Source organism: Phyllostomus hastatus, unplaced genomic scaffold (assembly GCF_019186645.2).
Source record: "Phyllostomus hastatus isolate PE091 unplaced genomic scaffold, TTU_PhHast_1.1 phas_contig_210, whole genome shotgun sequence".
NCBI lineage: Eukaryota > Metazoa > Chordata > Mammalia > Chiroptera > Phyllostomidae > Phyllostomus > Phyllostomus hastatus.
In genome coordinates, this window is record NW_025333737.1 from 25,271,987 (window position 1) to 25,299,015 (window position 27,029).

The 27,029-nt window shown below is 43.7% G+C and overlaps 1 protein-coding gene across 11 annotated transcripts in view; it reads left to right on the forward strand.

Annotated features, from left to right (window-relative positions):
- Positions 1-23,440, forward strand: part of SPAG9 (sperm associated antigen 9) — a 117,247-nt gene extending 93,807 nt beyond the window's left edge. For 6 of the 11 annotated variants that reach the window (XM_045836638.1, XM_045836639.1, XM_045836640.1 and 3 more), the window contains 12 exons: positions 68-286; positions 573-771; positions 2,128-2,253; positions 3,488-3,568; positions 4,260-4,327; positions 6,739-6,887; positions 7,877-8,048; positions 10,213-10,326; positions 11,616-11,654; positions 12,555-12,731; positions 15,520-15,669; positions 19,746-23,440. In XM_045836638.1, coding sequence (XP_045692594.1) covers positions 68-286; positions 573-771; positions 2,128-2,253; positions 3,488-3,568; positions 4,260-4,327; positions 6,739-6,887; positions 7,877-8,048; positions 10,213-10,326; positions 11,616-11,654; positions 12,555-12,731; positions 15,520-15,669; positions 19,746-19,861 — 1,610 coding nt within the window. In that variant the 3' untranslated portion in view covers positions 19,862-23,440. The remainder of the gene's footprint in view (positions 1-67; positions 287-572; positions 772-2,127; positions 2,254-3,487; positions 3,569-4,259; positions 4,328-6,738; positions 6,888-7,876; positions 8,049-10,212; positions 10,327-11,615; positions 11,655-12,554; positions 12,732-15,519; positions 15,670-19,745) is intronic. The other 5 variants (XM_045836642.1, XM_045836643.1, XM_045836644.1 and 2 more) reach the window with 1 other exon arrangement.
- The last annotated feature ends 3,589 nt before the right edge of the window (positions 23,441-27,029 follow it).

Here is a 27,029-nt window from a genome sequence, read left to right on the forward strand (position 1 = left end):
AAAATGCTATTATATGAGTTTACTTAGCATTAAAAGAAGGTATATTTATTCATTTAATTTTTTTCAGGAGCACGAGAAACAGACTACCCCGCAGGAGAAGAGCTTTCAGAATCTGGACAAGTAGACAAAGCATCTCTCTGTGGAAGCATGACAAGCAATAGCTCCACAGAGACAGACAGCCTGTTGGGAGGCATCACAGTGGTTGGTTGTTCCACGGAAGGTGTGACAGCGGCTGCCACTTCCCCTAGTACCAACGGTGCTTCTCCAGTGACGGAAAAACCACCAGGTACAGCTGTCCTCCTTGCATCCCACCTTTCTAGAGTCTGAGCCTACTCCAGATGCCTCACTGTGGACTTCACTTAGGTCTGAAAGTAACAAGAATGAATTAACCTAAGGAAGATGCTGTAATGTCTATTAAATGAAGTCATGAATTCTCAATTTCATGATATACTGCAGAGGAGGGATGGGGGCAGGTGTAGTGGAATTCTGTAGTGAGGATTTGTGTGAGGAAACTATGGGGAGAAAAGTTCAAACTCAGAATGGTGAGCATGTTTTATTTATTTAATTTTTAGAAAAGGAAGCGGAAAGTAGTGAGATTGATGAAAATGTTCCAACAGCAGAAGAAGCAACGGAAGCCACAGAAGGCAATGCGGGGGGGTCAGCTGAAGACAGCGTGGACACCTCCCAAAGCGGCGTGTACACAGAGCACGTCTTCACAGATCCTTTGGGAGTTCAGATCCCAGAAGACCTCTCACCAGTGTATCAGTCAAGGTATGCAAGTGGGCCAGCACCTTCAGGAACCAGATGAAAATATTCCCACTGATTGGCATCGTTGTGGCAGACACAGATGTTATCACTTATTCCTGCTCTGCCTTCATGTATCCTCCTTCATCCTCTCTGGATATTTTTTTCCCAGTGGCCCTCTTTTCCTTCCAACTTAAGAAAAAGTCTTGTCTATAAAATATATTGGTCAAAATCCCCCTGGTCATTTTCTCCTCTACTATGACTTTTTCTTTTTCAATTGTACTCACTGCCTCCCATTCTGTGAGTAACCCTTGATGTTTTAATCTCCACGCCTACTCTCACTCCTGCTCTAGTTGTCAGTGAAATTGGCCATTGTTTCAATTTTCCATGTGGGCTTGAATGACCTTTTTGAATTTAGTTTTCTAGCAAACATTTTATTAGAAAACGGTTTGTTTCAGGCTCTTTAAAAGGTTGTCTAATGTAGGCCCATTTATTGAATTCTTTAATTTCCTTTTTTACTTACTCTAGTTCGTAATAGAAAGCTGATAAGGGTATATCTAAATTGGATATATTTTTAAAGATTTTATGTATTTATTTTTAGAAAGGGGAAGGGAGGGAGGAAGAGAGGGAGAGAAACATCTATCAGTTGCCTCCTGTACCCACTCTGACCAGGGAGCGAACCCGCAACTCTGGCATGTGCCCTGACCCCAAGTCAAAGTGGCAGCCTTTTGCTCTGCAGGACAATGCCTGACCAGCTGAGCCGCACCAGTCAGGGTGAAACTGGGTTCTTTTTAAAATCTATTATTTTTCCTCTTACTATATACAACAACATAGTGTCTTGATATTTAATTGTTAATATAAGAGTAAAGTCATCTTTTTAGAATTAGTACATTTAATTGTCTGTGTTGTATTTGATAACCCAGTTGTAATTCTTTATTATATGTATCTAAAAGAAAAGGCTTGGAGGTAAATTCAAGCATGTTTCAGCTTTTTAATGTATTTTAGTAAATTTTTTACATTTTACCCTCCTTTGTGTATGTGTGTGGTTTTAAAACAAACCATCCCTTCATCTTTTCTCCTTTAGGATGAAGCTCATAAAATTCCAAAGGAATGTGAGAGAGAGCCATGATTTAGTGTAGATATATTAACTGCTGCGTTTCATTCCTGTTTCTTAACTCCCTTAGCCCCAGCTTGGTCCTCCTAGTGTGTTAATGTTCTTCTGGTACAATTGTTGAAATATTTAATGTAAGCATTTAACTTTGGCTTTTCTGGAATTTTCATGTTTGATCTTTTTTCTTAAACTGTAAACTAAAATGTAGAAGTGACCAATTCCTGAAGAATGAGCGTACTCTGATTCTTTTTCCTATCGTCCTGCCTTTCCAGTAATGACTCAGACGCGTATAAAGACCAGATATCAGCGTTGCCGAACGAACAAGACCTGGTGAGAGAAGAAGCCCAGAAAATGAGTAGCCTTCTACCCACTATGTGGCTTGGGGCCCAGAATGGCTGGTAGGTGCCAACTCTTTTCACATTAGAGTATCATTAGTCTTTTTACCTTTGCTTTTGAAATCAGAAGATAAGTAGAATGTTGTATGCATGTAAATATAAACAAAAAGTTTACATGAAAGCGAAGAATTCTATATACACACAAGCTAAAGTTATATTGCAGTTACCTTATAAACTGGACTTGCTTTGGTTCTGAAGGTAAGCCCTATGTTTCTCTGTTACAGTGTTCCCTTTATAGAATAGTCTTGGAAGAAGAGGTTAATAAAATTTTAAAATCTGGGTCATCCAGAAATAGAAGATTGCATAGAGACAGAGAATTATTGATGCATATATACAGGCTAGAGCCTGTTCAGGAAATACCAAGGATTATGTATTTGGCTGCAGGAAGACCCAAATCCAAATATTAACTTTTCCTAGAGTTACTAGGAAAACCAGAACAGATCAGTGTGAAAGCTTAGGAGGTAATAATGAACATTATTACATGGTTTGTTCACTTTCTAGCAGTGGGGAATCTTATAAAATTGTACATTTCCAAAAGGTAAGCAAGGTCACTAGGGTATCTTTTCCATAGGGGTCTAATACTATAAAGTGAGGGGTGGGCAGGCGTTTTCCATGAAGGATCCGATAAGAAGTGCCATGTGATCTCGAGCAACCTCCCAGCTGTGCTGTTGTGGTGCAGAAGCAGCCACTGCCTGACAGTATGTAGCAGGTTAGTGGGGCTGAGCTCCGATAAAACTTCATTTATGGACACAGATAGGGGTCTCTGTCCATACAGATCTCATATGTTATGACATACTCTGATTTTCTCCAACCACGTACAAACCATGCTTTTTAGCTTGCAGACTGGACTAAGACGGTGGCGGGCTGCATGTGTCCTGCAGGCCACAGTTTTCCTCCACCTGATGTACACCACTTGTTGTCACAAAGGCGTAATTCAGTCTGGTAGAAAAGTAAGATAATTTTTAAGAAGGATTTTAGCCAAGGATTCTGAAGTGTGGGTAACCTGAAACTAACTGACCCCGCATTATTCTAGTTCTGGCTTTTTGTTCTTCATATGTTTCTGTTTGCTTAAGCAGCTTATTTCTCTGCCTTAGACCTACCTGGACTCCCACTGTTTTCTTTTCCTAAAATGTCCGTTGCTCCTCTTTCCTTCTAAAGGAACTTGGTGGTCGTTATGAGATGTAAGCAATGACTTGATGTCCTCTATGCCTTACCAGTCTTGATTTTCTTCTTGCAGTTTGTATGTCCACTCATCTGTGGCCCAGTGGAGGAAATGTCTCCATTCTATTAAACTTAAAGATTCGATTCTCAGTATTGTGTAAGTTTGACTTTAGAAATTCTTTCTTTAAAAAAATGTGTTTTGATATAAACTAGATTTTAAGACTATTAAAGCTAACATGTACTTCATGACTAAATAAGTATCCAGGTTTTTTGTTTTGTTTTTTTTTTTTACCTTTACAGAGTTAGAGAAGTTGAGTAAGATTGAAACTCGGACTAGAAAGCTAAAGGGAAAACTTGCCAGGTTGATAGCTCACCGTGCTGTGAGTTCTTCAGCATTCTGGGGGAGAAAAACCAATTAATACCTGTTAATATATATTTGTTTTGGAGTATCCTTTATACTCTGTGAATATGATGATTAAGGCATTTACTAGTCCTTTTTCTCTATCAAAAACCCGTTTGTCTCTTAAGTCGCAGAGCTGCCTCTGTTAGCTCCGCTCAGGGTGCGCGTGTCTGGTCTCTGGACCCTGTGCCGACAGCCTGTGACGAGAGGAGGGGTTTGTGCCAGCGAGTGAGCACCCAGCTCTCCACACGTGCCGTTTATTGGTTCAGCTGGCGTTTTTGTGGCACGGCTTGCTCGGTGAAGAAAAGAGTGTGTTTATTTAGGTTCTGACTTACGTTCCTCATCTGTCACGTACCGGCCCTCTGAGAGCCCTGAACTAGTTCAGTATCACGCAGTCCCTCCTGTACTCTCGAATGGAGAGTTCTGACGCCCTCTTTCCTCTCTGCAGACACGTGAAAGGAATTGTGTTAGTGGCCCTGGCTGATGGCACCCTCGCCATCTTTCACAGAGGAGTTGGTGAGTCGTGATCAGTATACAGCTTGCACTAGCTTGTTGCTTCGTGAAAGCACTTTCAAGCAGATTGGTTTCTTGTGTTTCATTTTTATTTTTAAAAAGCAGATTTAAATTTTTTATTTATTTACTTTTGGGTGAGGGGAGAAGAGAAAGGAAAGGAGAGAAACATCAGTGTGCAAGAGATGCATGGTCTATTGCCTCTCACAAACCACCAGCTGGGGACCTGGCCTGCGACCCAGGCTTGTGCCCTGGGTGGGAATCGAACCAGCCCTTTCCATTTGCAGACCAGCATTCAGTCCACTGAGTCACACAGCCAGGGCTGGTTTCTTATGTTTTAAAGAAATGATGCTGAAGGGAGAGAGAATAAAGGTTTAACCTGATGCTAACACTGTGTGACAGCAGTAAACGAGTGAGTGCCTGCCTAGAGGTGTAACCGTTAGTAGTAGACCTCAGTGAAGGTAAGTTTACCATAACGAGCAAGCAGTTGATCATTTCACCGTCTTCTTGTATAATGTGGTGTAGAGGTGCTGGCTTTTCACTCATACACCTACTCAGTTGGAAGAAATTTAGTGAGAGGATATGTTTTCTTTTTTCCAGTATTTAAAAAATAATTTGCATCCACTTGCATTTGGTTAAGTATTTAAAAATAACTTTTAATTGGGTTAAGGTTTAATCATTTTTATATCATGTTGTTTATATTCTTCCCTGTCCCAGATTTTTTTTTAAAGATTTTATGTATTTATTTCTGGAGAGAGAGGGGAAGGAAAGAGAGGGAGAGAAACGTCAGTGTAAGAGAAACATTGACCGGTTGCCGCTCGCACGTGCCCCAACTGGGGGCTGAACCTGCAACCCAGGCATGTGCCTTGCCCTGGAATGGAACTTGGTGACCCCTTGTTTTGCGAAAGGACGCCCAACCAACTGAGCCACATCGGTCAGGGCTGTTACTTCTTTCCCTTTAGAACCATTGTTTCTACGTCTACAGACAGAGCGGTGGTGGGGTCAGAAACCTGCCTTGAGTGAATTAAATTAAGGGAATTGAGCTTGTAGCACTTCATAACTCTTTGGCACATGTATCAACCCAAAATGATACTTCATTTCCTACCTGCTAGATGACTAGATCAGGGAAATAGAAAGATGTAGATATACTAAATTCAGCTTTTAGCAAGGCTTTTCCCAAGTCTCATGTCCCTTTGGGCTTGGAAAAATGTGAGGTGGACGGGAGTACTTCAGTGGCTTTATGACCGACTGGCTGGGAGCTAGAGGTTTCTGGTGGCTGCGCGACAGAAAGAGCGCACGGCCTCTGTTCAGGCCCTTCACGGGCTCGGGTCCTAACCCTCACAGACCTCGGGCGGGCATTCTGCTCTCACCCTCCCTGTGTAGATGAGGGGGCTGAGGCAGAGTGTCTTAGTCCCTCAGCTAGTAAATGGAAGAGCCTAGGAAAAATGGAATAGTAAATGTTTTGGTAAACCGAATCCAAAATTATATGGACAGCAAGATAAGTAAAGTACATTTAATTTTTTAAAATGTTAAGTTCTGCATGTGGGTTCAGAAAAGTAAGATGGAGGAGACTGAAGGGTAAGACTTACTTAAAGGCTGGCTGCAAACTCAGTGTGTGGTACTTAGCATCTTCAGCCTCATAGGAACGAGTGTCCAGAGCAGGGCTCCACTCTGTCGATAGCGTTGAATGGACGTGGACAAAGAAGAGGTAGGATGAAGGGTCCATTAACATGTGCCAAGAATGCTTGCTTAGAAAGGAGAAGATGGGGCAGTAATAAAGAAGTTGGACTGCATTTATTCCGTTTCCACTGGGCAAAACTTTAGGCTAATAGGTCAGCGATTACACACGGGGAGGCAGACTTCTGACAGGGGTGGGGTACCTTTCTGGCGCTTCCAGCTCTCTCAAAGCGCAGCAGCTGCTTTGTAGGCAGGATGTTTTCTCTCCCCGAAACCGTTCGAGCAGAGCCAGCTTCCAGTGGTTGGCTCTCGTTTGTGCTCTGTCATCACCAAATGATAGCACACACGATTCCTGAAGTCGCCCTTGACTTCTGCCCCAGAAAGTACATTAAAATGCAAGCAAGACAGATTATCCCCCAAATAATTTTAATCCCTTCTAATTCTTAAAATGTTATTATAACTAACTTGTAACTGGTTTATCATGTCACTGCTGTTGAGAGTATGTGGGCCCAGGTACTGGGTGGCAGGTTAGATTGGATGACCTTTGAGGTCTCTTCCAACTTTGCAGTTTATAGAATGAGAGAAACTCAATTTCTACAAATAAAAGATAAACCGAGTACATAGTATTTGGAGGTGCTTCATGAATAAATTTAATTATACACCCTGATAGAATCTTTCTTGTGTTAAAGTTCAGTAAAAGGTGATATGCATTAACTAATAATCTATTTCTTATTTTAAAGATGGGCAGTGGGATTTGTCAAACTATCACCTGCTTGACCTTGGACGGCCTCACCACTCCATTCGATGCATGACCGTGGTGCATGACAAAGTCTGGTGTGGTTACCGGAACAAAATCTATGTGGTTCAGCCGAAGGCCATGAAAATAGAGGCAAGTTAACCCGTGTTTTCTCTGCTTAATGAATTTGTTTTTCCTGAAGATCCTAAGACTAATTATTTTCAGCTTCTTTCGAAACTATTTTTGAATCTGTGTATTTTAGAGTACTTCAGAGATACGTTGATGACATCTTGCTACTTTTGACTTTGAGGGTAGGAAGCATTTTTTTTTTAAAGAAGAGGATTAACACAAATGTTTAAATATCCATAATGTCTCAATATCCATAGATGCATACATGTATTGTTTGAGTATGTGGTTCTTGACTTGTTTAATTATGGGTTGTGGCGAAGGAGAATCCCCAAGTCTCTGCTATCCCACATATATTTATGCCAACCTGCATGTGTGTGAAAGACTGAGAAATAAGATTGTAATAAGTGTTTGTTGCAAAAACAAAAGCTTCTTCGCATTGCTTTCTTTTAAAAAAAACTTTGCAACAATTCTACTTTTTTTTTTTTTTAAGAAAACTTAAAGCAGGAAAATTTCAAGGTGAAAGTCCTCCTCCTTTCATCCCAAATCTCATCCTCTTACCCAAAAACCCCAAAGTTAACCATTTGGTGTTTATTTTTCAGATCTGTTTCTTGCATGCAGATTAATACATACACACACATGCAGCAATGCAAGTTCCTTTTTGTTTAATTACAAACAGGATCTTCATGTATTACTCTGCATCCCCAAAAAACTTGAGATCAAATTTAGTCTTTTTGTTGAATGCTGACACACAGCATGAGTGTGCCAGTATTGCTTCCATTAGTCGATGGCCTGTACAGTTAAAATTGAGCACCCTTTAGTTCTTTGTTCTTCATTTTGTTTTGCAGTCTGGGATCGAAACTATTGTGTACAGAGGAATGATTGTATTTAGTGGACACTAGTTAAACTCCTCTTTTAATACTCATTCTGCCAAATTTTTATGCAGATTAGCACTGTTTTTAAACACAAACTCCTACCTAATGAAAGTAATGTTGTGGTTGAACAATCTTCTCTAGAAATCATTTGATGCACATCCCAGGAAGGAGAGCCAGGTGCGGCAGCTCGCATGGGTGGGTGACGGCGTGTGGGTCTCCATCCGTCTGGATTCCACACTCCGTCTCTATCATGCACACACTTATCAACACCTGCAGGATGTGGACATTGAGCCTTATGTAAGCAAAATGTTAGGTAAGCTTCCAGATCATTTTATTTTTGTCAATTAAAGGAAATGTTTTATTTTTAAATGTTCTCAAATGCTGGGTGGAACCAATGAATCAGTTGCCTGAGGAATAGTGAGCTCTTAAATCACTAAAAGTGTCAGACAGATCCTTCACCTGCCCTGTGGGGAACTGTCAACTCTGCCTCCAGAATTATCTTAAATCAGTTACTTGTTTATCTCTACTGTCCCCGTACCAGGCCACCATCCTTTCCTGCCTGGATAACCGCGAATCTCCCGTTTCCACTCCAGCCTGTTCTCTGCGTAGTAAGCCATGTGCACCATCACCACTTACATACTTCCACTTACGACAATCCAGCCACTTTTGGAATACTACTGTCTTTACATGAGGTGACATTTGTGACATGACAAAGGAATTTAAGTGGCCTGGACCACTCTCCTGACTCGGTACTACCCATACAGACCCACACTCTCACTGATCCAAACTCAGCAAGTTCCTTCCTATTTCAGGGCCCTCACACCTACTGTATCTTCTGCCCGAGGAGTTCTTGGTCCCTGTTTACTTGGCTTTCAGACCATAGCTTACATATCACAGCCAGAGGGGACCTTTTCTTATCTCCCAGTTTGATTTAGAACCACTTTCCTTCCTTCCTTCCTTCCTTCCTTCCTTCCTTCCTTCCTTCCTTCCTTCTTTCTTTCTTTCTTAAATTGTTTTATTTTATTTCACTTAAAGAGGTTTTTTTAAATTTGTTTGTTTTTAGAGAGCAGGGGGGAGAAAGAGAGGGAGAGAAACATCCATGTGTGGCTGCCTCTCACACACCCCCCAACCGGGCACCTGGCCTGCAACCCAGGCACGTGCCCTGACTGGGAATTGAACCGGCAACCCTTTGGTTCGCAGGCTGGCACTTAATCCACTGAGCCACACTGGTCAGGGCTCTTACGCTGTTTCTTTGTGGGCTTGTCATTGAGTTTGCACTGGTTTTATGTGATTCTTGTTTCCTATCTCCCTGTCCCACAGACCACAAACCCCATGAAGGGCAGTAACCACTTTGGGCCTGTTCCTTAGCTCCTAATGCAGGGTTATATGACTTTTAGGGATATCGTTAATGATTCCTTTATGAAGAGAGGCTGAGCTGCATCAGTGGTTTTTAACCTGTGTGCTCTCCCTGGAATCAGACATATGTTGTACACATAGACACAGACTAATTTCAAGGATAAACTTTGACCATAGGTATAAACTGAATAGAGTTAAGACTTCTTCTAACACTGTGATTCTGTGATCATACCCTGAGTTTGTAAAAGTAGAACTTGAGTGACTAAATGCTGTTTGTCTTTTTTTTTTTTTTTAAGATGTTATTTATTTCCTTTTAGGGAGAAGGGGAGGGAGGGAGAAAGAGAGGGGGAGAAACATCAGTGTGTGGTCGCTTCTGGCACACTCCCAACCAGAGACACGACCCGCAACCCAGGCATGTGCCCTGACCAGAACTGAACTGGTGACCCCTTGGTGGATAGGCTGGTACTCAACCCACCACACCACACCACACCACACCAGCCAGGGCTAAATGCTGTTTGTCTTAAGTGTATTTATCTGTTTAATGATTTGGCTTCTTAAATCCTAGAAATAAGATAATTTATAAAAATTCCCTTGAAATATAAAAGTGCGTTGATTCTCCCTAAATTATGTCTATGGTTTCCTAAAATTGCTAAACTGCTGTCAAACCTAAATATATGAACAAGGAAAGAATGTTGGTTTTGTTAGCAAAGATTGTTTTTACCTATGCAAAGAAATTTAAGGCAAGCTAGAACTTTTTTAGCTTATAAATTGGAAGGACATTGACTTCCTGTTTTAGTAAACACTTTTTATTGAGGGTTTTGTTTTTGTTTTGTGTTTTGGTTTTTGCAGCTCCGTAATTAAATCCTGTGTCATATTACCTGAGCCACAGTATCTTACTTCTAATGATCATATAATGTCAGCCACGTTTAGATTTTTTTTCCCCCATTACCCATAGGTGATAAAGCCAAATGAGAATTTGCTTTGACATGTCCCTTCAGGGAACTTTCAAGTGGTTCTGGTCACATTTCCCTGTTATATTAGCCCGCTACTCTGAGGGACTGGTAAAGGAAAATGGTCATCTGCTCTAGTTTCTCAATGAAATGTCTCCCCCTGCTGTACAGGTACTGGAAAACTGGGCTTCTCTTTTGTGAGGATCACAGCCCTCATGGTGTCTTGCAATCGTTTGTGGGTGGGGACAGGAAATGGTGTCATTATCTCCATCCCACTGACAGAAAGTAAGTATGTTTTCTCCTGACTGTCACAGTACAGGCGGGCGAGTGGAGGGAGCGCTCATGGCCGGGGTTCGGGCATAAGGCGTTGTCTTGGTATCGACAACTCGGGTAGCTCCGAACACCAAGCTGGCGGCAAACGTCTGACCGCTGTTCCTTCACTCTTCCTGTGGAACTCACAAACTGTAGCAAATGACAATTCCCATATGTCGGGACCAGTATTTATAACGAAAAGCTTTTCTTTCTGAGAAGCTTCATTTCAGCTCAGGAGTAACAGTCCTGTTCCGCTCCACTTTATTACAGCAGCATTCAGCAACCCTACTGGCATTCATCCTAGTTTTTCACATTCTCCCTGGCAGTGAGCTTAGGATACCCCATTTGGCTTACTCACGGTTTAGAAAACGTCACAGGAGAAGTTTCTCAGGAGGTCAGCAGGCCCTCCTTATGCAGGAGACAAGTCATCCAGCCTATATTTGAAAAGAATGTGAACAAAATGTACATTATACGATCTTTATATTATGTCCCATTATTATTATTTTTGTGAACAAAATATGCATTGTGTGTTTCTCATGTTATGTTCCATTACATTGACCATTCATTAAATAAATGTTTTCGTGTTGCAAGATTCATGGGCATGCAGTGGTTTGAAAACAAATGCCCTGAGTCCATAAAATGAGTTAACAGGCACCTCAGAATCGTCTTGCCGCTTTTCAGGGGAAAGGAAGGGGGAGTGGAAGGCGGTGTGTCTGGAGCCTTTAAGGAACCTAACTTCTTAAACAGTATAAGTCTACGTGTTTAGACCACTTATATCCTGAGAGATCCTAGGATATCCCCAGAGTTCATTTCAGCTCTTTATAACAGAGAGTTCCATTTTAGCATTGTTACTTTGAACAGGATTTCTTTCAGTGCCTGCCATGATGAAGCAACCACTTGAGCTAAAGCCGACCCTGAACAGGATTTCCTTTAGATGGGAGGCGGGGAGGGGGACGTCAGCACTTAGGAAATGCTCTCCATTAATTAAGTTCTCGTTAAATTATGAAGCACTGAAATTGCTTTTTGATTAAGCAAAACAAAACCAGCTAATCAAAAATTGTACTTTTTGAGCAGTGAAATTCTAGAGAGAGGCTTTGGTAAGAACTTTTGAGTATTACTTGGTATTATACCAAGTTGCATTTGATTAGGAGCTTTGGGCACCCAGCTGCCAGACGGAAGACGCTGAGAGTGGTGGCCCATAGTAATTCTTCTCCCCCTGTCGTGCACCTCTCCATGTCCCCTCTCCTCCTCTCTCACTGTAGCTGTAATCCTCCACCAGGGACGTTTACTGGGGCTGAGGGGTAAGTGCAGATCCTGAACCAGCTCTTCCTCCTGGCTTCTGGTAGCCACCGTGAGGCTGTTCCCACGTCTCTAGATCCCTCTGAATGTTCCTAAATGTCATCCACTCGCAGTCACTGCCTCGCAGCAGGCGTTTTTTGTTGTTTCCGATGTCTGTTACATGGCCACCAAACCACTGCGCAGCAGCTTAGTCTATTTATCATCTTTTGTTGCAGCTGACCTTTCTTTCAGACTTTTTTCCTGCCAATAAAAACACGAAACATCTCTTAAAACTGTCATTAATCTACATTGTTTACTCTTGTTACCAATCATGTTTCTTCCATTCACTTACTGGCCCATGGAATGGGGATGCTTTGTGAGTCTGGTCATTCTAAAACAATCCAGCAAATCATTGGTCTGGTGTAAATCAAGGCCACCTTGTCGTAGTGGCTGGGTCCTTTTAAGCACAATTCTTTACCACTCCCTGCAAGGGATATTTTTACCACAGGGGAGACAAACCAGAAGATAAAGTATAAAATTTTTATTTAAAAATATACCCATTTCCTTTATACTATGTAACTGGCTAGCTTTCTAGAATGAGGATTAAAAAACAAAACAGACATACCTAAGATTCAAATGTTTTGTTAACTAAAATGATTTTTAAAAATTAATAGATGTGTTTAAAAGTAAGCTTAGTTATTGCTAGACTGGCAAAATCCCCTACTCCATTTACTGAAGTACTTAAAAGCAACTAGCATGCTATGTATCTTTTTTTCTAGCTTTGTCTTGATTTGGCATTGCTGCCTTCGTTTTACCTCAACTGGCTGTAGCTTTTAGATAATATCATAAGGATTAACCAGTAACCTCTTGCATCATCACTATTTTCTGGAGAAAATATTTGGTATTTGGTTTTTTCATTGCAGCAAATAAAACCTCAGGAGCACCAGGAAATCGTCCTGGAAGTGTGATTCGTGTATATGGTGATGAAAACAGTGATAAAGTGACTCCAGGGACATTTATACCCTATTGTTCAATGGCACATGCACAGCTTTGCTTCCACGGGCATCGGGATGCTGTGAAATTCTTTGTGGCAGTCCCAGGTGAGTGAGATTCGGAAGTTGTGTGTCTTTGTCTTTTGTCCCTTGGTTCCACTCAGATGCGAAGTGCTGGGATTGCAGATGATTTCACTATAAAATACAAAGAGTTCTGTAATAGAGGTAGGAATAAAGCGCTGTAGGGTTATCTGAATGAAATTGTTTTGGAATCTCTCCTCCACCCCCCAAAACAAACTTCTTGATTTTTTTTATTTAAGAAATCTTCTTACTTTTGAAAAGCAACGCTATTATTTTGTCACCAGAGAATACCCAAAATGGTCTAGGCTTAATAAGGGAGAAGGAAGCCCCTGTCACCAAGGCTTTGTGCGGGGAGGCTCGGAGAACGTGCACCTGCACCTGCACCTGCACCAGCGTCAGGGCGTCAGAGCCTGGGCGTCGGGGCCCTCCGCGGCACTGCTTGCCTGCCTGTTACTTTGAACAAGTCACTTAACCTCTGAGGCTCATTTCCTCGGTTCCTTAAGTGGACGTGGTATCTGCTCTCTGCCGACCTCATTTGTTGTGAACACTAATGAAAGTACTTTGGGGACGATAAAGTACCATCTAGAGCTGAAAGGTGGTCGTGGTGATGTCTGATGAAAATGTTCTCTCCGTTGAGAACACTAAGATAATGTTACTTCACCATCTGTAATCAGGACCTGTTTTGAATTTTTCCCCCATAAGAGGCAAGTTAGTTGCCACACCAAACAACTGTGTAATATTGGAAGTAGTAGTTTCTCAGTGTATTAGTTAGGGTTTTTCAGAGAAACAGAACCAATGGTGGGGGCGGGGGGCGGTGACAGAGAGGAGGGAGAGGGACAGACGTGAGGGAGGAGTAAGGGGAGATGCTTTTATTTATTTATTTTAAGGAGTTGGCTCGTGTGACTGTGAAGGCTGGCTTATTTAAAATCTGCAGGGCAGGCGGGCATACTGGAGACCCAGGAAAGTGTTAATATTGCAGCTCGGGTGCAAAAGCAGTCTGGAGGCACAGCTCCCTCTTCCTTGGTGGGGCTATGTTTTCCTCTTAAGATCAACAGCTGATAGGATGAGACCTGCTCACTGTGTGGAGAGTAATCCGCTTGACTCAAAGCCCACTGATTTAAATGTTAATCATACCTTCACGGCAATATCTTCACCAAATATCTTGGCACCATAGCATAGCCAAATTGCCAACATAAAATTAGCCAACATAAAATTAGCCATCACACTTATTTTCCCAAGGGTGTCCCAAAGATGAGGTGATGAGTGTACATAGTGCAGGGCTGGCGCGTGGTACCTGGCCACTCCATATTCTTAGCAGTGGGGTAGTGAGCTCCCTGAAGCACAAATCTTGTATATTTTGTATAGTTATTTCCTTAGGATAAAGTCCCAAGTACGGAACTGCTGGTAATAGTGTTTTCTTGCTTTCTTAAAGAAAAAATGTGTCAAAGAGTCCCCTCCGAGTCTCCTTTATATCCCTCCAGTTTCACTGCCTTGCCTTCTCCATCTGGAACCATTATCCTGCCCATGTTTTTCTACTTTTCCTACATTTGACATAGTCTCTATAAACAGTGTATAATATTTTTGTGCTTTTGAATTTATTTAAATGTTATGGTACATGAGTATTCTTTGGCAACTTCCTTCTCATTTTTGAGATTTGTTCAATTTATACATAAAAATCTAGTACATTCAGTGAACTGTGTTCCAATATCTGAATAAATGGGTTCCATTCTTCTATTGATGGACCTCTCAGACCCCCCCCCCGCCATATTAAAAATAATACTGCAGCAGACCTTCCTGTAGACATGGGGAGGACTTTCCTGTTGGGTATAAATCTAGAAGTAGATTTGGCAACATTGTTGACCAGTTGGCCCTAAGGATTAAACCGTTCAGGCTGGCCTTACTGTCATACTTCTGTGTTCCTGCTTCTGTGGCAGAGCCGGCTAGCCTGCGCACAGTTTTCTCTGGCAGGCCTGGTTTCCTCCAGAGTATAATTGAGTAATGCACAAATGAGACACTACGGGAATACATCAAACCGTCCTACCCAATTTGAGCGTAAATTAATTTTTAAAAGTGTGTCAGGCTGTGTTCATAGGGCTGTGTTCTGTGTGTCCTAGAAGCGTGGTCTGTGCGGTTTGACCGAAGGACAGTAGATTCCGGCAAGAAAAGACAAATGCCCTGCAGTCAGAGCTTTTTAAGAGGGATGTTTTAGAGATTATAGTGTGAATGATATTTGAAGGTTTCTCTCCCACCATTTCACGCTCCAGGATTCTACCTTAGAACTTAAACAAATGACACATTTACTGGTAATTTTATTTGCATAATCTAAATTAAAAATAAAAATAAGGCATACTTTTCTTCCATATGAGAGGAAAACCATGGATTTGAAAAATAAATATCAATTAGGAATACCCAAACTCATAAGGCTCAAGGTGAAGACTTTCCTTAGTCTCTTACACAAATGCACAAGCAGCCGGCCAGGGGAGAGACCTTTCCATTGTCCCTCAGCTCAAACCACACGGACTGTAACAGTCTGAAGCGGGCAGCTGAGACCGGCCTGGCCGGACACGGGTTCCGTGCTGGATTTGGACCCGTGTCTGTTTTGGTATAAAATGGCTTCATTTAGATTTTCAAATGGGGCTCTCACGGCCTTTGTAGATGTTTTCTGATCATGCAGAGGCGTCCAGCATCCCCAGTACTTTGGTTGTATGAGGATATGCTTACCTTCTTGTTCAACTTTCTGAAAATACTTAGAAAAAAATGAGTCTCCCCACCCCAGTCAGTGATAAGTAATATTGACTTGTTCCTGTATAAATAGGTCAAGTTGTCAGCCCACAAAGTGGCCCTAGTGGCACAGATCTGACAGGTGACAAAGCAGGGCCATCTGCACAGGAGCCTGGCAGCCAGACGCCCTTGAAGTCTATGCTTGTCATCAGTGGAGGCGAGGGCTACATCGACTTCCGAATGGGTAAGCTGGCGGTTCTGGTCTCCACCGCGCTCCGCGACTCGGGTTTTCACCCAGAGGAAACAAGAAACCGCTTTAATAAGTGGTTTCTAAGAGGTTTTCTTTTTAAATTCCTTACTTGGAAAAGGACTCGATATATCTTTTTTCCTCCTTTTCTTTTTTCTTTCTTTATTTATTTAGTGTTTTTATACTAAGATGTATTTGTTTTGTTTGAAGCAGCTTTAGAAAATGGCAGGGTTCGGTCATATATTGCGTTACATGGGAAGAGCATGTGATGAGGTCAGAAGATCTTGGGCATTCTACCTCCCAGAACCTCAGTTTTCTCACCTGCAAAACAGAGAAATAAAAATACTTTATAAAGTGTTGTTTGTATCAAAATTGATTTCATGTGTTCATTTTCTCACCTTAATCAACATTAATTATGTGCCTGTCAGCCTTAATCTTGAGACCAAAGTCTCCCTCGGGTAGTTGGAGGACAGTGCGGAGATAGTGTTGGTAAGCGGCAGTGGGAGCGGTGCCCTGACGGAGAAGGACAGGGGAGGAAGGAAGTCAGAAGTGATGCTCGAGGTGACTCAACACCGAATAATGTTAGTCTAAAGAACTGGGTTAGTGCCCTGGTCAGTGTGGCTCAATTGTTTGGAATATCCTCCCGTGGCAAAGAGGTTGTAGGTTCAATTCCCAGTCAGGGCACATGCCTAGGCTGTGGGTTCAGTCCCCTGTCCGGGTGCATACAGGAGGGAGGCAGTTGATGCTTCCTTCTAACATCGATGTTTCTCCCTTACTCTGTCTCCAAAAAGCAATGGAAAAATATCCCTGGTGAGGATTTAAAAAGAAAAAAAGAAAGAAAGAAAGAATTGGGTTAGGGAATGGAATGGGGGTCCTGGGGAGATTGGCATTCTAAGGTAAGAAAATAGCTTGACCAAAAGTTTGGAAATGTGAAGCCACCTTAATTAAAGAAAAGCGTTTAACATGACTAGAGTTTGGAGTAGAAGCAAGTGCAGATTTGACCAAAGATAAATCCAGACAGGAGGGCGGCTGCATTATAGAAGGCCTTTATATACCTCATTAAGTACTTTGTATTTTTATCTTTAAAGCAAAGGAAAACTGTTGGAAGCCTTAACAGAAGAGCAGTGTGATCAGATGTGTGTGGCAGGTGGATTGGAGAGACAAGACTAGGGACACGAGTCCCTCTCCCGAGGGGAGAGTGCGTGGCTGAGGGAAGCGTACGAAGGGGCAGGAGTGGGGAAGGGTCAGCCCAGTCACGGCCCCTCACCAACTGCATGCTCCGAGAAACGTGTTTTAAGTAATTGACGATCGGTGCGGAATTCCTCTTTAAAGAGGGACTTCATTCAGCCGGGGCGGCTGCTGGAGCTCTCTGTGAGCTGTGGCGTGGCAGTGGGGACCATACAAAGTACTTTAGGTTAATAAAATATCTTTGTAGTTCTTCCATTTCCACAAAAATCTTTTAACATTGTGAATTCTGGGAATAGCATAAAAATTACTTTATCAGGTTTGTCAGTGTCTCTACGTAATCCAGCCTGAAAAACAGATTTGTCTGAGCTTAAGTAAATTTCAGTAGTATATTTTTTAAATTTCAATTTGATCTTTTTGGTTTCTTTTCCTTTTTCATTTCCCATAATATATTACCAATGAGAAACGCATCCCAACAATCTAACATTTTTTAAAAGGTATCTTCTTTTTTTTAATATTTATTTAGTTTTAGAGAGAGGGGAAAGGAGGGAGAGAGAGAGGGAGAGAAACATCAGTGTGTGGTTGTCTCTCATGTGGCCCCCACTGAGGACCTGGCCCACAACCCAGGCATGTGCCCTGACTGGGAAGCGAACTGGTGACCCTTTGGTTCTCAGCCCGTGCTCAATCCACTGAGCTATACCAGCCAGGGCCAATTCTTTTTTTTTTTTTTAAGATTTTTATTTACTTATTTTCAGATAGAGGAATAAGGAGGGAGAAAGAGAGGGAGAGAAACATCAATGTGAAAGAGAAACATCAATCTGTTGCCTCTTATATGCGCCCCAGCTGGGGACCGAACCTACCGCTCAGGCATATGCCCTGACTGGGAATCGATCTGGCGACCTTTTGCTTTGCAGAGTGATGTCCAACCAACTGAGCCACACTGGTTAGGGCAACAGTTCCATATATTTAATGAATTAATTAAGGATGTAGAGGCCTTAGGAAATAGGGTAATTTTATTTCTTTTTCTTTTTCTTTTTTAAATTATATGTTATTGATTGTGCTGTTACATTTGCCCTAACTTTTCCCCCCTTTGCCCCCCTCCACCCAGCACCCCCCAGTCCCTCAGGCAGGCCCCCCACCATTGTTCATGTCCATGGGTCATGAGTATAAGTTCTTTGGCTGCTCCATTTCCGACATCCGCTGTACTTGACCTCCCCACGGCTATTCAGTGACTACCTATTGGTACTCAGTCCCCTCACCTCTTCACTGGTTCTCCCCCTCCCCCTCCCACCTGGCAACTGTCTGGTAACTAATTTCTTTTCTTTTGCTTTTAAGAGTCTCTCTTTATCTTTAACATTTGGCTTTTTAATAATGATGCGTCTTAGACTGGGCCTCTTTGCATCCATCATAATTGGAACTGTCTACTTGAAACAGTAATTTTAAAAACAGAACCTTCAGAATAAAAACAGCTCAAAAACAAATGCCAAAAATCTTTTGTCTCAGCCAATTAACGTCATTATCATTGTAGTTTTAAAAAATTGAAAAAGCAAACTTAATTTTTTCCATTCTAACTACCTGATTATAGTTCAGTTCAGAAACTAGATTTTTCCTTGAGCCTTTACAGCATGCTCCTCTCCACAGTGGGGCGTCGCCCCGGAAAGGCCACTGGGGGGGTGGGTAAGGGAGGGTTTGGCCTGCAGAAAGAAATGCTCATCTTTTTCACTGTTTCTAGTTGACAGTATCAGTGTTTTCTTGTTTGCTCAGCTGAAATTCAGGTGAGACACGTTACAGAATTCTTCTACATCAGTGTTATAGCTTTGCCCTTTGTTACACAAGTTGGTAGATACTCTGCTGAAGAATCTGTCCCACTAGATGAGTTGTCACTGGGTTGTGTCAGAATAACCCAGTTCTGCAGCAACAAAACCGACTGATGCGCACTTGTAGCGAGAAGTCTGGCATGCTGGCGTGGGCCTCGCCACGCCTTTGATTGGGGCCTCATTTGCCAATTCACTCAGCTACTCCTGGAAGGAACCCTAGCCTGTTTGTACTTCGGCCTCATCTCTTCATCCCCACCATACACTGTTAGTTTGTTGCCCATCCTGAACTTGAAAACCATGGGAAAAGCAGTATGTTATGTGATGAATCTGCCATCTCCTAGTGCTGCGGGGAGATGATGAGTGTCCCTGTGCTTGTGTCGGTCTCTTGGACTGGGGAACTTCAGTGTCACCGACAGCAAGCAGGGATTGTTCAGGTTTAGCTGGTGTGTGGGGTCTGTCCCACGCTTTCACATTTATAATGCTATCTAGTCGCAGTTCTTAGTTGGCAGTAGACAAGAGTAGACTGTCCATTTTGGATAAAGACAGAATTGGATAGCTTCGCCTTCTTAGCTCCCATTTGTTTTTGTTTTTGTTTTTAAGGTTTTACTTATTTATTTTTAAAGAGGGGAAGGGAGGAAGAAGGAGAGGAAGAGAAACATTAGTGTGTGGTTGCTTCTCCCCTGCCCCCTACTGGGGACCTGGCCCACCACCCAGGCATGTGCCATAGCCTAGGAATCTAACCTGCAACCCTGTGGTTCACAGGCCGACACTCAATCCACTGAGTCACTCCAGCCAGGGCAGCTCCCATTTCTTTGATCTTCAGTATGCAGGCATGTTGGGATGAGTCTCCAACATAGTATAGTGAACTCACTGTTTCAGGTGTCGTCTGAAAAGTGAATTAACCTCCTCAGAAGTCAGGCAGTGAAGAGTTTGGTCATGGCACCTCTCTTCACGTGCTGTCTGCGAGGGGAGTCAGACAGGCTGGGTGCGCGGGTCCATGCACCCACCTGACGTGCATCAGCCTGCGTATTGCCTGCTCACCCTAACCTCAGGCTCCTTATCATCCCCCAGGTGACGAAGGCGGAGAATCAGAACTTCTGGGAGAGGATCTTCCGCTTGAACCTTCTGTTGCCAGAGCGGAAAGGAGTCACTTGATAGTGTGGCAAGTGATGTATGGCAGTGAGTGAGCCCGTGGACCCAGGCGGAGCCGGGAAGCCGCCTCTTCTGCATGGTTTCTTCCCCTTGTCCTCTTCATTTAATGCTCTCCTTGTGAAACGAGTTTCACCACACAACATGAGCATTTTTTCCCTGTTAACTGTACAGAATCTGTCTTACTGTAACAATACCAGGACTAGCTGTTTTACTGCACCAGTGTTATTGGCAATTTCAGTATATTATGAACAAATCAAAGAATGTTTACTGTCTGCAAACTGGTGACTTACAAAAAGCAATCCGGATGTGGTTTATTCTGCCACAACTAATGTCACTCACTTCATTTGATGGGGTCACTTTTTAGCTATCACTAATAACGGAATTAATGGAAATACTTGGTAAATGAAACTGTACCATTAAGTACAATAGTCAAGTTCCCCTCAATGTACTATAAAATTGACACAAACTAACATTGGGTGGATTATCGGGATTTATCTAAGTGTCCCGAGAGGGCTAAACGCTAACTGTAAATTGCTTTAACTTTCACTTTCAAACCTGACAAATCTTGTTAATATGGTATATAAAAACTTTGTTTTCATCAGATTTGGGGGGTTTTATATTAAAGAAATGAAGACTACACTATTTAAATAAATGTTTCCTATTTCTGACTTAATAGAGCTCTAAAGTTTATGAGGCCTGCTTCTCTGAATATTCTGATTTTTTTTGAGACTAGTTAGTTTCACTCATTTTCATACTAACACGTCCGAAAGGTTTATACTTACAAGGCTTAGAAGACAGGCGTCAGCAGTGGGAGGATTTTTAAAAGAAATTGTGTTTTGGATTTGTTGTACCAGCACATCGTAGTGGTTGGATGCGTTTTTTCATGTAAAAAAATTTACCTGTTTACTAATTGTTCTTGGGCTGCCGTTACCAGTTCATAGGAGTGAAGCTGTAGTGGTGGGGGGGCGCGGCCAGTGGAGGGAACGCGGGACTCGGTTACAGACGGTGTTTCCTCTTGTTCTGTGTACAGCTGCAGGACAGCCTGCACTTGGTTCTTTGTATGTAAATGACACACTTGAGCTTTTGCGCCCCTGCAAGATTAACATGCCGTCTTTGAAGAGGAGAACTGTGAAGGGTAAGACGACAAAGCCGAGACTCCGTGGAGTAACAGTCCCTGCGACATCCCTTCCCTCCCGGTGCCCGTTCAGAGCTGCAGCCTGGGTCTGACACTTCCTTGTGCAGTGAGTTCTTAAGGAACCGTCATGCTGCCGTTTTTTCCCTCTCACGCTTCTTGAAAATGTGTGATTTACCATGTTTTTTTCATTACTTTAAGCAAAGCTAAATACAAATTTAAGTGCTATTTTAAAAATGTAAACCCATTGGATAAGACCCCTCATCAGAAGGACTATTTGAAAGAGAAGAAAGCAGGCCCGGGGCTCGCCTGTCCAGGCGTTCTGAAGTTCCAGGGACTCTTCCCTGGACTGCCGTGAGGGTGTTTGTGGAAGTGCACCCGTGTCTTCTAAGCATATACGTGATTCTGCTAGATTATGAAACACATGAGATTTAAAGAGCCGGAGGAGGCCTTCAGATCCACTGGGCACGTGTGTCTGCAAGCACGTCGTGTGCGCAGTAAAACTGCGGCCAGGTCAGAGGCTAGAAGAAACAGCTGCGTGGTGAAAGTGGCGTTGAAAGGGTGATTTTTTTGCTTGAGGTGCGTACTTTTCTTCAGGCAGAGCACCAAAACTTAGGCCACTTTTCCATCCCATTCAGGCTGTGTTTGTATTTCAGCTTCAGCCTGTTATTTTGGCAGTACCTTTAAAAACCCACATCCTTGAGCATGTTTGGGGAACGTTGTAGAAATTCACGAAGAAGAGAGAGCGAAGTGTTGGGGAACGTGGACCCTAGAGCCACACCCCACTTGCTGTTGAGTCTTTTACAGTTTGTGTGACCGAATGTAAGTTAGGAAATCAGGATTTAAAGATGAGAAATGCAAACAAACATGTTACAATGATTATAATTGTTCTTTTAAATTTAGTGGCTTCAATTTAAGGCATATGAGTGTGTAGATATTTTATCTATAAAACTGTCAGATTATCTGGCCCTGTTAATTAACTCCAGGGTCTAGAGAGAGTACAAAAATGCCTGTACAGTGTGTTTTAAGGGCTTGTCCTCATGTTTGTCATTTCAGTTAAATATTTTCTACGGATTGCTTTATTTCCCCCTTCCCCCCAATAATAGGTTTATATTCCTGCAACGTTCCCTTTGTTCAAGGTGGTAACCCGCGGAATAAAATGCCAAAATGTAAGCGTCTTGCAAGCAGAACAGTGGTTGTGTAACCTGCCTGGAGCTTGCACGTCAAGGGCAGAAAAGAAGGGAAGTGCACTCTGTGGAAGAAACGAGGGCCGCCCGAGGGTTCTCCTTCAGTTACGCACGGTCCGGTCTGCGGTTGGGCCGCGGGAATGCCCGCGGTCGACCCCCACCGAACTGCAGGGCCACGCACAGCGGCCTGACAGGTTAAGTGCAAGTCAGACTGCCTGTGAGGCAAAGGGAGGATGTTCTCTAGAAACCCAGTTTTGAGTGTTTTTCTCTAATTCTTGTAGATCCAAATTTTTTAAGTAGAAATTAATACCTTAATAGCTGCAGCTTATTGAGAGTATAAAAGGTTTTGAGCACAAAATATGCAGCACATAACTTTTCCAAATTGTGTGTGTGCATAGAAAAGGTTAAAATACATTCAGTTGTTGTTGCGTTCATTTCTTGTAAAGATCTTCCTATATTAGAGAATAGACCCTTTAACAATGGCTGCCTTAGAAACAAAACAAAGCAAAACAATTGTCTTATAATATTAACTGTCCTAAAGAACGTGTGTCTTGCAAATGCTGTGGAACTGAATATTTATTTCCTTGTGAGTATTATGACCGTTACCAAAGGACTCAGCCAGGTTTAGGGCTCTTCCGAGTCGATCATGTTGAGAGAGGGACTCATTGGTCCCAGTTTGTAACATGGGAAGAGTAGAGAGAATTAAAGGTGGAAATCGTAAATGCTTTTCTAACAGGGTTATGCTATTTTTTTTAAATCCTCTCACCCAAGGACATTTTTTTATTGCTTTTAGAGAGAGAGGAACAGAGAGAGAGAAACATCGATGTGAGAGAGAAGCATCGATTGGTTGCCTCCCATGTACGCCCAGGCCAGGGGTCAAAACCGAAACCTCTCGGTTATGGGATGATGCTCCAGCCAACTGAGCCACACAGGCCAGGGTCAGGGCTATGCTGTTTTAGAACACAAAACGTATTTTTATTTCTTTCTCTTTAAAAAATTAAGTTTTTATTATTGTCGTACATTTCTCAATATTTGACTATATTTTAACCATTTTATGTTCTGAATTTGGTTTTTTGTCATAGATATTTTATCCAGAATTTTACTTGCCTCTATAATCTGAAAAATGGGTTCGAGTGTCCTACTTGCTGTCCTTTAGAGGCTGAGGCTTCATTTCTCTGAGCGGAAGGCTCGTCTAGCGATGTAGTTATTTCAGTATTTATTTCTATTATGGAATCCCTGGGGTTCGGAATGTAACTTTGTACATGAAATATATATAAATATGTATATGAAACATGTATGAGGTCTGGTGTATTTTGTTTGTTGTTTTGCCTTTCCCAGGAGTCTGAACCTGGTTTTTATTTGAAAGTCCATCATCTTCGATTGCACATGTCATTTCAGAGGGGCCACCCCCGTTTGGCACTAGCTGCGCGTGAGCCGGTGAGAACACAGGAAGAACATGTCTGCTCGGTTCACACATTCACATAAGACATGAATGATAGACAGCAGGGCTCTCCAGCAGTGTGGGTGTGCTGAGGGGGAACCCACACGAGGTGGCGGGGCACGCCCCTTGCCAGATCACCGATGACGAGAGTCGGGCTGCAGTGCAGATGCGAACGAGACGGTGCGCTCGTTTGCGGTCCGTGTGCTCGGGAGAGACTGTGGAAGGAAGGGCGATTATACAACGAATCATGCGGTGGCACAGCGTGAGTCCACATTCAGCGCAGTGCTGCTTAGACTAAACCGGTGCATTTTGTTTACGAGAGATGCGAGTTCCTGACGTGACAGTAAAAGTCGCTCTGATTGGCATGTTAATAGGACAGTTTGCTAGACAAAGACACAGCCATCTATCTAGTGAGGTTGGATGCTCTAGAATACAATAATAGCCAGGCTCACTCCTGACCTTGCCTAACTGCCCCTTAAGCCTCTGGGACCTGCCAAGCCATTGTTTTGGAGGCTGATTAATTCTTTCCAGCCCCGTTCAGTCATCTTCCTCATCCGCCCGGTCTCCAGTGAGACCTGGAGCAGCAGCACAGGACAGGAAATGCCTGTTTTAATTTTGTGGGGGGAACAGGACAGATGCTGTCTTGTCACTGGAACTGCCTGCAGTCCCACCCCGTGGTGAATCTTCCACACCTTAGGGAGAGATACAGCCGAAGTCCTCGACCCCAGCCCTTCCTCACCCCCCGCCCCCCAGCGCCCTCCTGGGCAGTGTGGGTTTGGGAGCCCTGGCCATCACAGAAGGCATGAACTTCATCTTCCTCAGTGGCCATTTCGTTAGAAGAGGTTTTATAGTTAGGGAACTTGACAGAATGCCTTTCATATCCGGTCGTGGCCATTCGGTTTTAAAGTCAGTTCCTTTGCAGGCACGGTGGTGGTGGTGGTGGTGGTGGTGTGGCAAAGAAGGCTGTAGACCCACACGGGCTCTGCCCCTGCAGTGACCCTAGACAGGGTCATAGTGCCCTGAATCACCCAGGCAGGCGTCAGACTCCACCCCAGACCTACCTGCTGAGTTGGATTCTCTCGGGTCTGAACCCAGGCATCTGTGAAGTGTCCCATGCCGTGATATGTGGCTATGGTTGAAGAATGCTACTTAACATCTTTGGACCTTAGTTTTCTCATGTGTTAAAGGTAGTGGCTTATCCAGGTGATCTAAGAAAAATCTTCACTCTAATCCCCTCTGGTCCCGTGATCCTGGCTCTAGTTTGCATGAGTGTGTTGTATGTGTGGACCCACCCACACCTGCTTGCAGACCCAGGGGAGCCCAGTCCCCCAGGAGGCCCAGGTATCTGGCGGGTGGGATGTCAGAATGACACAGTAGGAAAAGGAGCCAGATCGTTTAGCTCCTTGCTTTTATGTCCAAGCGGAACACTGGCTCCCATCCACAGGAAAAAAAGTTAAATACGATTTGATGTGAGGCCTCAAAGGAGAGGTGCACCAACCAGCCCCAGCTCAGGGGGGCCAGCAACTTTATGGAAAACCCACCGTTCTCAGCTTGGCCAGGAGCGGGGAGTGTGGCCGGAAGCACCCCGGAGCTAGTTCCCAGAACAGACTTACTTCCTTCTCCCTCTGTCTAAGGGCTGTCCGTTGTGTACCTGGAAAACGGTTACCCCAGTGATCTGAGTCTTACACTGGGAGCTGGAGAGCCCTGCAGCTGGATTCACAGACGTCTGGTTTTTCAGGAGCACAAAGCTTCGTTCATTCTCAGCTCCTCGTTACCAGCACATGGGGACCTGTCCGCAGGCTCACCCCAGGCCCAGGCAGTGCTCTTTCGTTTTTGATTCACGAGTAATTGAAGCTTAGGGCGCTTTGAGCCTGCTGCTGCAGTAAAAGCTTAAAGAGAATATTTTGTCTCCCATTCACTTGGTAAAGTGGTTTTTTCATAGAAGAAAGCTGCGTTGCCACCCTTCAGGGCCAGACAGGCCTCACGGTATTCGTGCAGATGGAAAAATACTCACGGAGCCGTTGGAATGTGGGGCGTGCCTTTGTTCACAGTGGACAAGCCACACATGCGAGCTGCGTGTGTATCTGCATTTCTCGTGTCATGGCCCCTGCTCCCCAGCGCGGCACCCATCGTGGCACCTGTCCCCTTGCGCGTCTCCCGTTGTCGTCGCCCCCAGCAGGGAGTCCCTCCCTGTTTAAGTACTAGAGGGGAACAAAGCCGGAAAACTGCCAGAACGTTACGTAACACAATTCCACGCATGCGAGCCCACTTCATGTTATGGGAATGGTTTCTCGGACCCAGTCTCAAGGCTTTGAGAACACTGGTTATCAGGCCCCTCCAAGGCTGTGGGAACGCTGCTTCCCCTAGCTGCCCAGACACCTGGGTGAGGAAGCCAGTCTGCCCCCACTTAACCTACAAAAGCTGTAACCCTTTACTTGTTACCATGACCAGTTTGTGTTTACGTGCCATCTCACAGTTTCTCAAGGTGTTTACTCCATAAATTCCAAGGCAATCGGCAAGCAGCCCTTTGGAGTGCTTTACCATCCACAGGGGATCTAGAGGCCAGGTCGTAGGAGGTGGCCCGACCCCTGTAAACAGGTCCAGTAAAGGCCCAAGGTCCTCACTGGAGCGAGTGGGGAATAGCCAGATCACCTCAACACTAGAGGCTACTACGGACGTACTGGATACTTTTAGATCTCAAGTGAGAAACCTGGGTTTGAATCTGGGGTCTACTGTTACCTAATTTTGTGACCCTGCACTAGTCACTTAAATTACTGTTTCCTCACTGTACAAAGAGAGTGACTCCCCCCCCCCCCCAGCGTTCTTGGGGTGGCTGAGTGAAGTAATTATGTGACAGCACCCAGCACACCGCCTGACCCCTAGCAGGCGCTCAGCAGCAAGCTCTGGAGGTTCCCAGGTGTCAGGTGCCTGAGCATGAGTAAGACCCCCTCGAGAGGATGAGGAGGGAGACACACGAGGGGTGAGTAGTGATTGAGTGCTGGGCGGTGCAGTGTAAGCAGTGGTTGGCCGCGTGGTACTGGGACTGTGTCTGCTGTGGATATTTTGTAATGGCGGGGGGGGGGGGGACGGGACAGAAAAACTGTCCGTGATTATTTAATACAGCATATTCTTATGTCAAGAATATGCTAGGAAACAGAGGTACCTTGGTTCTATGCGACCTTTCTAGGAATACCTTTCTCTGTTGCCCAGCCCACTCCAACTGAAGAAAAAGGAGTGTTCCGTGAACATTAAACACGGGAGGAAACCCACATTCTCTTTTGCATCCAAGAGCTCATCAGACTTGTGCGCAGGCGCCCCGAGGGCACAGTGAAGCATGTAAATAGTAAGCTTGACAATTTCAGATGCCACCAAAACACATTAATTCAGTATCTGTTTCCCATAATGCTTTATGACAATTAACCTCCCAGTCACTGTGTATTAAA